This window comes from Ascaphus truei, chromosome 3 (genome assembly GCF_040206685.1).
Source record: "Ascaphus truei isolate aAscTru1 chromosome 3, aAscTru1.hap1, whole genome shotgun sequence".
Lineage (NCBI taxonomy): Eukaryota > Metazoa > Chordata > Amphibia > Anura > Ascaphidae > Ascaphus > Ascaphus truei.
The window spans coordinates 657647-672795 of record NC_134485.1 but is presented as its reverse complement, the minus strand read 5'-3'; the positions used below and the strand labels follow the sequence as shown (position 1 = coordinate 672795).

The 15149-nt window shown below is 42.7% G+C and overlaps 1 protein-coding gene across 3 annotated transcripts in view; it reads left to right on the top strand.

The window, feature by feature from the left end:
* The window catches only part of LOC142491228 (arachidonate 12-lipoxygenase, 12R-type-like), a 274903-nt gene that overhangs the window by 170332 nt on the left and 89422 nt on the right, over nucleotides 1-15149 (top strand). For all 3 annotated transcript variants that reach the window (XM_075593492.1, XM_075593490.1, XM_075593491.1), the window contains exons 4-5: nucleotides 8119-8241; nucleotides 14551-14654. In XM_075593492.1, the coding sequence (XP_075449607.1) occupies nucleotides 8119-8241; nucleotides 14551-14654 (227 nt within the window). The remainder of the gene's footprint in view (nucleotides 1-8118; nucleotides 8242-14550; nucleotides 14655-15149) is intronic.

The following is a 15149-nucleotide window of genomic DNA, read 5'->3' as shown; positions in this document are numbered from 1 at the left end:
AAGTGAGATTGGCCTGTAGTTTGAGACAGTGTTTTTGTCCCCACTTTGGAAGATTGGGACAACTCTGGCAGTTTTCCAGGTCTTAGGGATATGGCCTGCAGACAGGATAGAGTTGACTATGGACGCAATTGGTTTGGCAATGGCTGGGGCACCAAGTCGTAGGAACCTAGATTGTAGTAAGTCGGGTCCACATTGGCTGCTTAGTTTTAGTTTGAGGAGCGCTTGTATAATCTCCTCTTTGGATACTGGGCTAAATTGAAAATTGTGGGCAGTGTTGGGAGGGGGTGGGACTGTAGGGATACTCCTAGGATGAGATTCATGTTTGGGGTTTGTGCTGCATTTCGCTAATAAGTTAGTGGCACACCCCACAAAGTAATCATTGAATGCATTTGCAATGTCAGTGGGGTTTGTCAGAGTAATATCCCCCTTAGTGATATTACTTGGCTGTTGATGGTTAGGAGGCTGGAATATATTGTTGATAACCTTCCAGAAGTTAGCTGGGTTGGATGTATTTTGGTAGAGATTCTCAGAGAAATATTGTGCTTTTGCATGCCTTGTTTGCCTTGTGCACAGATAGTTATGGAGATCACACACACACAGAAGCTAACTACTTACATAAAAGCAGATAGCATAGACCTTGAAAGGTATCTTTGGCTTGTGCTTGAGTGTATGGGACTGAATGGCAGTTGGTCTCAGATTTCTCTGCACTTCTGCCTTCTCCAAAGCTCAGCCAATTGGAAGTCACGACACACATAAAATGCAAGGATAATGCAAAATGGTGTAGTACCGTGTCATGATAATGTCATGAGATATTGGGTATTTTAATGAGCTACAGTTTTAGGAAAATACAAATATGTGTGGTGTCTTTTCAGAAATATCTGGGCTTCAAAAGGCTTGATTGAAGTTGGGTGTGAAAAGTACAGAGGGGGTTTGGTGTATGTTAATACCTAATTTGCAGGCCAAGTGTATATTGCTGGTAGAGACAGCTAGGCCCATGTCTGGAGCATTGGGTGTGAAATATAGCACCTGTGACAAACGTTCTCTACACAGGAGGCCCAGCTTCAAAACATTTCTTTACAAGGGGTTTTATGGGGGCCAGGGGTGTGGCTACAGAAGGAGATATCAGAATGAGCGACCTTATTAAATATAAGAATATCATGAGACATCCTCTGCTGAACATGCTAAAAGTTACATGTGTGTCAGTGGGACCGAGTCGCAACTAACGATTACAGACACCTAATGTTTAGCAGGTACTAAGAGACAGATATTAATATGTCTCTTAATTTTAGTATTACACAGTAATATTTAGTCTTATTGGCAGCATCATGCGTGCCGGAATGTATTAATATGTCTACTGAACTGAAGTTATGAATTATTTAGATAGGAAAAGCAGTTATTAAACGTCCTGGGGTGGGAGGAGTTTTACTCTGGGGTAAGACTGTCAACCTCACCACTGATTTATGACAGATGCTGGGTTTAGGTTGTGTTCAATGGGAAATAACTGTATTTAAGGTTGAGCAATTGTGGTGGGGGGTAGATATCTACAGAGGAATATTTTGAGACCAGATACGGGATATTTCAATGTTTCTTACCAGCGACCTCTCTGGGGAAAATCTATGTCATTTGGTGAAGTATAGATTTTCTTTTATGTTTATCATTTTATTTTAAGAAGCTGTTCTGCCTTATATTGTAATAACTGAATGTTTATTTTGTAATACCTTTTCTGTAATCTAAGCACTGTATTTGTATATATATTAAAACATTTAATAAGTAATGCTTTGGGCTCTGAATGAACTAATGCGTGCTCTGGAGAGAATAACTTACGAATTTGGGCACATGTTACTAAAACTGATTTTGTGTTAAAGTGCATAGTTTCTCCTATAATAAACAAGGACCTGAGGCCCTGGCGGATATTTTAGTTTAAGATCTGTTATCATCTGCATAGCCTCAGGTCGCGTGCTTGCAGGGGGTCGTACGTGACATACTGTAACACATTTAATATAACAATTAAGATCTCAAACAGTTGCACTCACATGCTGATAGATCTTAAAATCAGATGACAGACGTGCCGTCCGCAGGCTTGAATACCGGGTGCGTGGTGCATGGGTAGAAGCTGGATCCTGTAGCTGTCCCCTCCTCTCAGCCGCGACTCGGAGCACCAGTCCACCTCTAATGACGTCACCAATGCACCGCCGTTCCCCTCCTCGGCCTTGTCTCCCTATTAGGTTTTCTGTCTCGCTGTTCCCCTCAGAGGAAAAACATGATCCCTTCGTGATCTGAGGGGGTAGTACTCTGCATGCTCCGGTCCCCATGTGGGGGAAACAGACAGGAGGACGAGTGTCTGTCTATGTGCAGGGAAAACCCCGCAGGAGCAGAGAAGCAGCAAGGCCCCGCCCCCACAGCAAGGCCCCACCACAAACAGAGAGCAGAGATGTTGCACGGAGCTTGTTCAACCACCCGTTTGATTTGAGGACAGACAGACAATTTGAAATACGTTTTTACCTGAGAAGAGAGAAGAGATGATCAGCAATAGATCAGTCCCAAATTACTTTTTAAACTTCATCTAACATTCTACTTTAAACAATTTACACGGTTAACACACTTACTGTGAACGGGGCTAACGAATAAAATCTTCCTTCAAACGAAAAATGACCTCTGTAGGAGCCCTTTCCAATGACAGTGAGGTACTCACAAAGTCCTGGAACTGATTTCGGCGCAATGCCAGCCGCGACCGCTACGTTCTCAAAAGCGGGACTTAGAAACTTTTCTCAGTCAAAATCTTTTCTGCCGGCTCGCGTCTATTCTTCACAGAGCATCTTTGCATTTGCCGCTGATGGTTTGGCGCTTGGAATTTGCTGTCCTGATTGGCTGCAATGTTTCTTATGGGTTTCAGTGTCCCATTCACAAACCTCTACAGCCTACTAGCTCATGGAAATTCTCCTGCAGCCAATCACCGATTTGCTGGTATTCTAAATCCGGGGGGTCACATTTTTTCATTCTGCAAAGGAGCATGCACCAACCTGGCACCTCTGCCTCTTAGCATATTGAGCCCACCTGCTGTCCAAGCTCCACCGAGTCTGGGGTAGGGAAAATGGTGGCCAGATAGCCCTGTGTTAGCCCAGGATGTGGGTGCTCAAGTAAAACTGCAGTATCCCGCCTGTTATAACACCTTAGCATCCCTTAGGCTTTCAAGTCCGGACTCCACACAGACCCATAGGCACCAAGCTTGGTAGCCATCTGGTCCCTCGGAACCCAGGATTTGGAAATGCCACAGTTCATTAACAGGTTATCAGTACATATACCTATTAAATATAACTCTTTAATAAAATACACTGTGTCCTGTATCTTGTTTGATAAAAATGTGTAAGTCCCGTTCTGTTGTCAGGGATGGAGTAAGGGGAAATACTGCCTACACTTACTAGCCTCATCCCTGCCACACTATAAAAATGACTTTAAACTTTTTACACACAAAAACCACTCACAGCATCATCATATAGCTGGAGCACCCACTGAACCCCTAAACTAGGTTCAGGGTACCTTGGCATGTACCTGGGCATCTCCCATTATACTAGGGATCCCCTGTATGTTGTAGGTGTACATTAACCCCTTCATGTCTGTCATGGGAGAGGGGGTTTGGCCCGGAATATATGAGTTTCACCCCATTTGGCCACCCCCTGCTCTCACTTGGGAAGCAAGGGGTTAACTGGACTGCGGTCCAGTAATGTGTTTTTATCCTGCTTCCATACCCAAATGTGTATTCCCCTGTAAATGTGTATTGTTCCCATTCCAGTGTCTGCACAAACACATACACTGGGATCGATGCAGGAGGGAAAGGGTTAATAGTTAAAGAGTGATTATAGCCCTTTGTTCCATTTTCTCGCCTTTGCAGGCTCCATTTTGCAGCTCCCCATAGGTCGCCGTTGCAGCTCCATACGATCCTATGGGGAAACTGGCGATTTGGGCCCATTTTCATCAGAAGACCTGCAGGTGGCGCCCGAGAGGAGGAGCGGCGGTTCCCCATTGTAAGTCAATGGAGTCATTCATTTCAATGGGATTCCTCGACACCGACCTCCAGGAACGGGTTGGCAGCCATCCAAACCGCAGGCCGCAGAAGCGGATACACTATCTGAAAAAGAGCTTTGATGAAACTAGGTCAAGTTCACATACAATTGGCGTGGCAAACTTAAGTTCTAGGACATCCAGGAATAAAATTATTTTTGCCCCTAGACCCTAGGAACCCCCCACACTCGACCACCACTGGGTCTGAGTATGAAGGACCCCCGTAAAGGGTTGCGCTCGCCACGAGGGTCGCACCATTAACTCTACTGGGAGCGGAGGTCCCAATGAATCCTACGGTGGCGCCGGCCCATGCATTTCCTATGGAGGCGCCGGCCATATTGATTCTAATGGAAGAAAGCCGGGTGGCTTTAAAACGGCTAAGTCCGAAAGTGTGAAAAGTGTAAGCCCATATCTCCGGTTCTGGGAGTACCAGAGGGCTGGGATTTTGGTCACAGGTAGTCACTGTTCCGGCATGACTATATGGCCATTTCTAGCCCTCTCCGATCAACCAGACGGAGGGTGGGCAAATGTGAACAAATAAGGTTTGTCCCATTGACTTCAATGGCGGAGTTTCTCCATTGAAAGCCTATAGCGGCGGAGCCCATTGATTTCAATAGGAGAGTGAAATGCTGTGATTTCTTTTAGCATAGCAGAGAATCCTGCATTAAAGTTAATAGGGGATTTTAACTTGGTTTTTGTATCTCCGATTCTGGGGGTCGTGGAAGGCTGATATTTGGCCACTATGGCAAAGGTCCTCCGGCATGAGGACCTGGCAAATTTCAGCCCGCCGAGACACCCAGAACGGATTATTTTAATATGTGCAGATATTAAAGAAAATACTGTTTTTCAAGGCTGGGATAAAGCCCGGGAAAGTTACTGGCTCTGCTTTATGTTAATGTTCAGGATGGTGACCATTTGTCTACAAACAGCCTCCCTGATCAAAGGCTGACCACTCTGATTGTGTACAATAGGGCGGAAAAACGAGGAGCCTGAGTGGTCTGTAAGTGTCATAATTCACACTTACAGACAAAAGGGTTTCCTGACTATAAAGAAGTCTGCTAGACTTTCAGGCACCCAAAGGTTAAGGTATGGGGCTGAAACTCCATATAAACGAGTGTAAGCCCCATACCCATGGTCTTCGTGTCTTTCGTGATGTCTTCATCTGAACCTGTATTGCTGAAGGAATTGCCAATCCTGTACCTGATTGCTTCATTGTCCAACCCTTAAGTAAGTGTCTATTTCTTGTCTGTTATTTGTATTATCTTGTGTGTTCACCTTCGTTAAGGAATAAACTATATTTATTATATCTATGTCGTGTTCAATTCAACCCAGAGATTTTGGTGTGTATTATAACCTGTCACAAGCTACCTTGACAATGTCCCGTTTACCTTGTCTGTATCATGCTGAAGCAGTAATCCTGGCAGTCAGTCGCAAGAACGTTTTCAGGGTAAGAGTTTGCCCGGAGCAATGTGCTTTGATATATCCGAGAATCTTACTTGATTCCCAGATACATCTTTTGGGGTACCCTGTAACTTTGGAACCCTGATACATAGCCACATTCTATAAAGACTTTCTCCAGCAAACCCACCCTGTAATTTACAGCCTCGAAATCTCCCGGTCCCAGCACCCCAGGAAAGGCAAAAGACAAAGAAATCTTTAATGTCGCATAATTTGCACACAGTCACAGTAATGCATCTCCGACATCTAGGTTCAAGAGCTGACACTCTAGGACCTCAACACATGGATCAGGGGTAACCAAGTAGGCATAACCTTTATTAGTGAGCCTAGTTAACCTCTTCACTCTCACACTTACTTTAAGCCATAATACATCCAACTTTATCGGTATGCCCATACTTTAAGCTATATTAAATCCAATGTTATCAGTATGCTCTTCATTTAAGCTATATTACATCCAAAGTTATCCGTTTGACCTTACTTTAAGCCATATTACACCCAGCGTTATCAGTATGCTGTTACTTTAAGCCATCTTACATCCAATGTTATCAGTATGCTCTTAGTTTAAGCCATATTACATCCAACGTTATCAGTATGAAGCCATGAACAGTGAAACGTACGTAGGGTACGTCTGAGGTCACTTCCGTGTGACGTCGGCTCATCGGAGAGGTGTGGGATCGCTCCTTGTCTGAGTACTTTGTAGACTGCGTCTTTGGGCAGCAACAGCACTCAGACCACAGGCTATGCTGTGCCTGATTTTCTGTTACTTGTCTATCACAGCTTTTGCTACTAAGTTCACAATAGTACCTATGGGGCTGCCCTGTCATTCTTTTCACAGGACAGCACGCTGAGTAGCTGTCCCAATCAAACAGCTAGCACTAATAGCAGTTTGGTGGTAAGGGGTCCCTCAATAGGGCTCTTGCTTACACTAAGGGCTACACTTATTATTAACAAGGAGCACCTCTACTAGTTATCAGGCATCTTAGCTATAACCTGTCTGAATACCTGATTAGTTTAGATTTTTATGTAATCTGACCTATCTGGTCTAATCAGCACCTCTGTGTCTGCCACGGTACTATTTCCTGTGGCAGGGCTCTGTGTGCAGATCCTAACCAAACAGCTACATTGTTAGTAGTTTGGTGGTAAGGTGTCCGTTCACTGGGACTCTCCTTACATTGTGGATTAACAAGCTTTACTCAATTTCTGGATATCAGGTATCATATCCTGTCATTTCAGGACACTAGATGGTTACACTGTTTACAACCATCTATATAATTTAAGTGTACAGTACATAATATCTAGTTATCAGATATATTATAAGTCACTGTACTACTAGTATAATTAGTTTCACATCCTCTTACTTCAAGCCAAATTACAGCCAACGTTATTAGTATGCTCTTACTTCAAGCCAAATTACAGCCAACGTTATTAGTATGCTCTTATTTCAAGCCAAATTACAGCCAACGTTATTAGTATGCTCTTACTTCAAGCCAAATTACAGCCAACGTTATTAGTATGCTCTTACTTCAAGCCAAATTACAGCCAACGTTATTAGTATGCTCTTACTTTAAGCCATATTACATCCAACTTTATCAGTATGCCCTTACTTTAAGCCATATTACACACAATGTTATTATTAATTGATATGATTCACATTAAATGCCATTAAAACATACAACATTTTACCAGAATATTGACAGTCAATAATTACTAATGTAGCCATGCTGTAAAATGGCTGTAGTCATCTCTCCTCCTGACAGTAAGGCCTGGTAAGTTATGGGCATGCCAGCAGTAATTATGGAGGTTTGCCCTCACACCCTGGTGAGGTGCCCTATGTATGGATGGGAGTGGTCACATGCTCTGAATCCATGATTAGTGATGTCAGAGTTGTGCCAGCCCCCAGAGAATACATAAGGCACAGCACTGCTAAAAAGTTAGTGTTCAGAGGCTGTTGCTAGTTGTTGGAAGGTGGTTCAGAGGTTATGAGACAAGGAGCAAGTCTGAGTACAGGCTTGGGAGGAGACAGCTTATAAGACTGTGACCAGGGACCTGGCACAGGGACTATCTCCCTAAGGGGAGATAGGGAATCCACTGCATGGGGAAAGGACACCTTTCAAAGGGAAGTGCGGTGAGCATGAGCGGCTGAGTACAGACTGCTGTGAGGGGCAGCTGGCCCGCCGCAAGTCAATAAAGATGATCTTGTTAAATCATACCCTCGTGTGTAAGTGTGGAGTGATTACACAGAGGAGTGCACCACAGAGGAGTTCCTCACCAGGACCATTTTACAGGGAACAAAGTATTTTTACAGATATATACATTTACTACATTCCCTGTTCCCAAATTATACAGTTTTCCCCCTTCCAGACTTCAGACAGTGATTAGCTCTTTTCTGGAAGGGGTTACACAAAACATTACATATATTGGGCAAACTGAGCCACACACAGGTGGCTATTACACACGTTATTGGGGCATTGGGGCAGCCAGCCAGCCAGGACTCACCATTATTATGTGAGGCTGGCTACCACTACCGTGACAGATGGGACTGTTAGTAAAAGTTGAGTCTATATATAAATTCAATTATTTGTGTATTCTTCTGTCCTCCAGATGGAAAATTTACGCAGAAGGCTCTCCTCACTGTATTAAGGAGGACAATGATAACAATCTGCCTGGTGATGACCAATATTCCTGGATCAAAAAGTCCAGCTTCGACTTCACACTTGCATCCACGTACGTATCCATTGAGATTTATGTTGGAGATATATTGCAGAATGTAATCCATTGACATAATGTGTTCCCTAAATCTTAGAGATAGGGCGATAATAGACATTCATACTGAAACATTCAAGTTGTTACCAAGACTTAAGTTTATACAGTAGGTATGAAAGAAGCGGAGTATATATTATGTGTTATTTCATGTTCAGTGTTTGTTTTTTGATGAAACGTTCTCTTTCTGATTGGTCTGTTGGCTAAGTTGGACAGTTATCTAGGAAATGTTGTGTATGTTTTATATATTAATTATAAGCAACATAGTCCTGTGACTGGAGAACATTCTATTTTAGCCCCATCCCAGTAAATATAAATATGTCACCATATCTTCAGCGTGAGTGGTCACAGGGGTATTATGTCCATACAATCATGGCCTATCTGCTTATAAGGTAAAAAAAACCCCTAACATGAAACACTTAAATAATGTGATAAAACATGATATACATAAATTACTGAACAATAAAAGTATAGTCATATACAGTAGCAAATAATATAAACATGTCCACTAATAAAGGTTGTACTTTCATACATACGCCTAAAATATTACTAGTAATCTTCATTTTTAAACAAGCTCAATATGGGCCAAAGGAATATTCTTAATGGGTCTGGGAGATTATGCACTGGATCGCTAATAGCAGGGCAGCTGACAGGGGGGGAATGCTCGGACAAATGTCCTGGGCCTGGAGGACAGGGAGAGACCACAGACGATATATATGGGCTGTGAAGGTCTCCCGCTCTAGGTTCTCTAGGTATTAACGTTCATTCACTAATTACAAAGCTCCTTTTTGTATACTATAGCTACCAGCGAGCGTGACTGTAATAGCGGTTTGCGCCCACTCATGAATATGGGCAATCGGTATACAAAATACCACACCGTTTACTAACTCTCTGTAACTTAACTATATTACATGTAGCCGGGCTCCCCTCACCTGCATTGTTGTTGTCGGGTGGGAGGGTTGCAGCAGGGCAGGGAACGCTCCGGTATATTGGAAGTTCTGCCTTATCAGGGCGCCGCCATGTTGGGAGTTGGTGCAGGCACAGAAGGTGTGGAGCAGGAGGTCGCGCATGCGCAGGCATACAGCAAAGCCCGCGAAGGAGGAGTAGCTCTCATAGGGTGGAGCATAGGGAACTACGACTCCCAGCAGCCCCCGCGGGACCAGGTGACACAAGGGAACCAATGGGGTGGTAGGAATGAAGGAAGGAAGGAAGGAAGGAGGATATAGGGGTCGGAGGGCACGCACGTTGCTCAGAGCTAGTGGGAGGAGGAAGGAGATGGAGCTCCAGGTGTAGGGAGGTATTCATCCCCTACCTAGGCCTTATACCCCAGGCCCAGTTAGGCCCTGAGTCCCCGTAGTGTGGAGCAGAGTTAGGGACTGGCCCTAGATAGTTTCCGGTTCCCTTATTGTGCCGTTCAGTATCGCTTAAAGAGACAGTGTGTAACTAGCAGGAGGTCTGGGCTCAGACCCTGCTACTGGAGCTGCAGTTGTCTGGGTGGGATCGCCCCGGACGCCTATTGCTGGTGTCACCTCGCCTCGGACCCTTTGTAAAGACCCTGGCAGGCCCGGGTACAGGAGTACCTGGCAGGTACTCTTCAAGTGCACCAACTATATCACCATTCATACAGGACACAGTGGCTGCGCAGTCACCCATACATATTCATTATCTCACTTGAGGGTGGGGACATATTGTGCTGGGGGTATTGGACACGGGGTGGGATCACCCGGTGAAGGAGGGGAAGAAGCGTCCTGCGAGGCGCAGTAGATAGTGTCTCCTATAGGGAGGGACACCGGTTTTATATATATATATATATATATATATATATATATATATATATATGCATTGCAGACAAGTAAAGTCATTCGGTTGTTTATATGCTTTGTGTTTGTGTATTGATATCAAATTGTCCTGCGAGGAACTACTCCCCCTCTGGTGGGAGCCATCGCAGGTGGAGGCACTGCACCAAGTATATGGTATTATCTACTATTTTGCGTGCCCCAAGCTCTCCGTGGCAGAGGCTTAGGCCCTGTGAGCCTACAGGTTATACAGCATATGGTAGCGGTCTGTGTTCACTAGAAAACAGGGCTATATACATATCATACTATTTTTAATAGGGTATGCTTTAGAGTCTGCTCCTTCTATGTGACATGCTCTGGTGATGTTTCTATATACTCTGCTAACTTGACAAAGGGGATATAGTCTCCTATTCAAGATACAAAGCATCTAATCATCCTGCATGCATTTTCCCCTCGCAGAAGCTATATACTTCCATATACTGTATGGACAACAACAGCTGGTTCTTTACACAGAACCCTAATTGGTTGTCTGCACGGTCAGAGTGTGTCTGGGAATAAACCACTGGCTGCCTTAACAGCCCTTTACAGTTGGCAAGTGGCCTGATTAATTTCATTGGTAGCATATACCATGTATACGTATATTAATAGATAAATGGTTTCTTACATAAGTTACTAAGTATCTAACTACTCTTACACACACTCTCATTCTGCAGTAGTCACATATTACCTTTTATGTACTACAACAGCAGGCTCTCCATATATAACCCTCATTGGTTGATTGCACCATCAAATTGCTTTGGGGGTAAACAACTTCGGCAAGTGGCCAAATTAAGTCAGTTGGAGCCATATACCATTCACATCTGTATGTATACTGAATGGGCTGATATAGATACAGTACTTTGTATGTATGTGTATTTTCAACACATTATCTAATCAACTACTCTCTTTAGCGACCACATATATACACCCTCATTGGGGTTAATGTAGAACTACACCATTTATTAGTCACATTAAGTTACGATGGTAGATTTATAAGGAGCAATTTTAGGGAGGAAGGAAACTAGTATTCTATTTTGGACACTGAAGCGTTTATTTCACTCACCAGCTATTTACAATATTATAGTCCAACACGTCTACCTATAGAATACTTAAGTGTAATAGATATCACTATACACTTACAGTATACATTCCCCCCTTATACCTAGTTAGACCATTCATTAAGGGGAGACTGCATTTCAGACCCCTTGTAGACAACTGATTCAATCAAACTCAGTTACCTATTTTTATGCACTGTGGATCCAGAGTGATCACTACACTCGACATAGGATCTATAGTCAGTGTCTTTTGTCTGTACTTTTTAACCACGATTATTTTAATAATTAAAATCACTAAAAAAATATTATTTTAATCATTTCACCAATCATACAGCTTTTGGGAGGAAGAGTGCTTCAAGTTGGGTTTCTGTTCTTTGCTCTGTGTACCTTTATTATTGTTTAAAACCAGAGACAGAATATGAAACACAGACAGAGCCCAGTGCTACATTCATTGACACAAATACACAGTACAGTGCCTGTATATATATATATATATATATATATCTTTTGAATAAAATGGTCTTTTGGTTTAACTCTTTGGCCAAAGTGTCGTAAGCCCTTGAGCCCCTCCAAGGCAGACCATGTCTCAAGGGTCCTAACACTAATATAAATTCTTAATAACCTGTACATTACCAGGAAGAATGATTTATAATAAATCTGTCAAAATTAGTTGCATAGTTCTAAGTCTGATTGAAGCTCTTATTAACCTGTATAATACCAGGAAAAGCACCCTATATTAGATTTGTCGCAATCAAACTGCATGCAAGTTCCCATGAGTGTGGAAGGTGAAACGGAGTGAGCTTTAACCATTTAAAAGTGGGAGGGGGTGAGTTTCAAACCTGGGAAGGAGGAGACACAGCACGGGCAGCAGCAGCCACAGTAGATGTGATAGAGGAGATAAGGATCCCCTCACTCACAGAGAGACAGCTTATGGAACAAGCCCCGAGCATGTGCTTCCCTGAAACTGCTACTGAGGCACAGGGTTAGGCCTCAGATTTTCTTTTAAGTATTGACTTCTGGGGAGATGACCTATCAGATCAATAATGGTCTCAGTAAAGCAGACTGGTGGTACACTCCCTAGCGATGCCTTTTAATCTGCACTTTTGCTGTATAAAACCAGCGATGTCTGTGGATTGTTATTAGGCCGAACAGGAGCTCCTGAGAAATGCAGCTATCTTAGAGCTCTACCTTCCGGAAGTCAACTACTATGGTATTTAAGGGGTTAACCCAACTCCCACTACTCACCCAGGAGGCCTAACCACCCTCCACATGGGCAATTACCCTCCACCCCCAATAAACTAATTGATTGGCACCGTGGAACACCATGCCCATAGTATGAGCATGGTTTGCCACTATGGCAAATAATGGGCAAGCTATAGTACAAATAAAAAAAAGCCCCAAATAAAAAAGACTTTCAATTAAAAAAATGCCAATAAACAAATGTATTGCCACAGTAGCACACCATGCCCATAATATGAGCATGGTTTGCCACTATGGCAGTCAATGGGCAACCTAAAAAAAAACAAGCAACCAAAATACAATACATTACAATGAAATACAAAGAAGCATTTGCCAATCAGCAATGTTTTACTAGCCACTAAGGTAACCAAGCATGTATGTAATGGTTTTTAATATTGTTCATTTAAAATTTTTCTAAAACCTGTACAGTACATCTTACTTATTATTTCCAATGTTACAATCTGTTCTCTGATTGAGATGTAGGGAACAACATTGAGAAGAAATGGTTTTATGATAAATGTATTATTAATGTTATGTTACTTATTGTTTTTATGGCCAAAATCACTTTTAGCCACATCCTGCTAAAAGGGCCATTGGACATTAGTCTAGAGCAGGGTGTTTGTTTGTGGGGTGGGGCGAGGATGGGTGGAGGTGTGGTTGATGGGGATTGTTGTTTCAAGGTGGGTGGTTAGGCTCTAGGGGGTGGTGGGCGTTTAGTAAATTAACCCCTTTTTAGTCATGTAAAACCCTGACTAGTTGACCCCTTGGGTGACTAAGGAGTTAATATGTTCTGTAATGTACTTTAGGTCGTATTGTATCACCTATTTCATGCTGGTTTAGTTGATCTTACCTATGTATATAATGGGCAATATCTTGTGCATTATGTACATAGATAAAGTCAGCAGGTAAGAGGATACAGAGTTCCAAGATTCAATGCTCAGCTGTAGAGAGTCACTATCAACATCAATGTAATAAGATCTTGCATAATGTACAAAGTAGAAGGGATGGACCTGATGAAACCACTCTCTTAATTAATAAACAGTCCGTGTTTCCATAATAACCTCCTAAAATGAGGGGGACCTGTGTATAAAGGTATGGGTCAGTTATAAATATCTGACCCCCTGGTTCACAGTAATAAACGTCCCCCTGGAGAGAGACAATGGTAAAGTTGAACACCCAGACCGTAATGATCGGAATGGGGTACTCATGATTGAGAGCTGGTTAGATCCATTGGCGTGCGTCACGTAGGTGTAGAGCAGGAGAAAATTCCACGAGGGAAACAGCGGAGCACAGCAGGAGAAGGAGGGGGCTAGACACCGATGTGAGAATAAAAAGTCCTTTAATCCATGATAGACATCATGGTGTGGGATCCGTAAAAAGCTCTTACGCGTTTCGGGCCCTCGCCCTTTGTCAAAGAGAATATACATAGATAACACTGGGTTAACGGCCTGGATTAGGTGATAAAAAAGCTGTGGTATTATATACAGACGAGACCACGAGTATTCTATGGCTTGTCTTAAACTAGCCCGGTTACATTCTGGGTAGATGCTGGGTGTAACCTGGCTAGTTTAGGGCAAGTTTAAGGCATTTCTGCTTTGACTAATGACCCATAGGATTAACAGAGCAGGGGTCCCTGGCAGTCCCATTCAGTTTGATTGGGACTGCCAGGGACCCCCGCTGTTAATCGGATGGGCCATTAGTCAATGCAGAAATGCTGGGGCTAGTTTAAGGCTAGTTTAAGGCATGTATCCAGCATGTATCCAGCATGTACCTGGGTGTACCTGAGTCTTTTTGGCAATTGCCACTGGTTTGTGTTAGAATAACCGTGGGCACTACAGAAGTATAACTATCGGAACAGGATGTAACATATGGCCGATAACAGAGAAACATTACTTATTACGCTTCTTCCTTTATCAGATCCGATAAAAAGTTATCTTTGGCGGTGCAGGTTCATGTATTTCCCGCTAAAAATAATACACTCTTTTAAACAATAATACCACATTTTAAGGTTACCACAGTGTGATGTACTGTATCTTGACCTTTGTACCTAATGTTTTAATTATCTGTTACAGTATATTCATAAGATAACAGAATGCATTAAATATTAACCCCTGAACTGATTTGATTTTTTATTTCATCGATAGTGGAATGGAAGTGAAGTTCAAAGGTTTCTTGGACTGCAAAGAATCCTGGACAGATTTAAATGATATCAACAGGATTTTCTGCTGCAAGAGAACGCCGATGTCAGGTTTGTGTGGTTTAACTGAACGAATATACACAGTAAATTCATACAAGACAGAGAATGTAGTAACACTCTGGGTGTGATTCATGTTAAGATCCCACAGTCACAAAGAGAAGCTGGTCATAGAACCTGTAATTTTGTATGCATGTAGGTATGTATGCATGTCTTTATATACAGTAGCACCATTAATGTACATAGCGCTTCACAGCAGTAATATACATGACAATCATGAAAATTACAAATGATACAAATAACACATAAAGGGGAGAGGTGCTTGAGACATTAAAGTAACATTTAGGAAAGGGAGTCCCTGCTCCGAAGAGCTTACAATCTAAGTGGTACTGTAAGTAGAAAGAATGTACAGAGACAGTAGTAGGGTGTTATAGTAAGTGTGTGTCAAGGGAGACCAGGTATTTACACCTTTTTAACCGGGATCATAATATTAAGCAAAACAAGGAGGTAAAATAAATGGTCATTTATTCCTTTGAAACAGACAGTGAC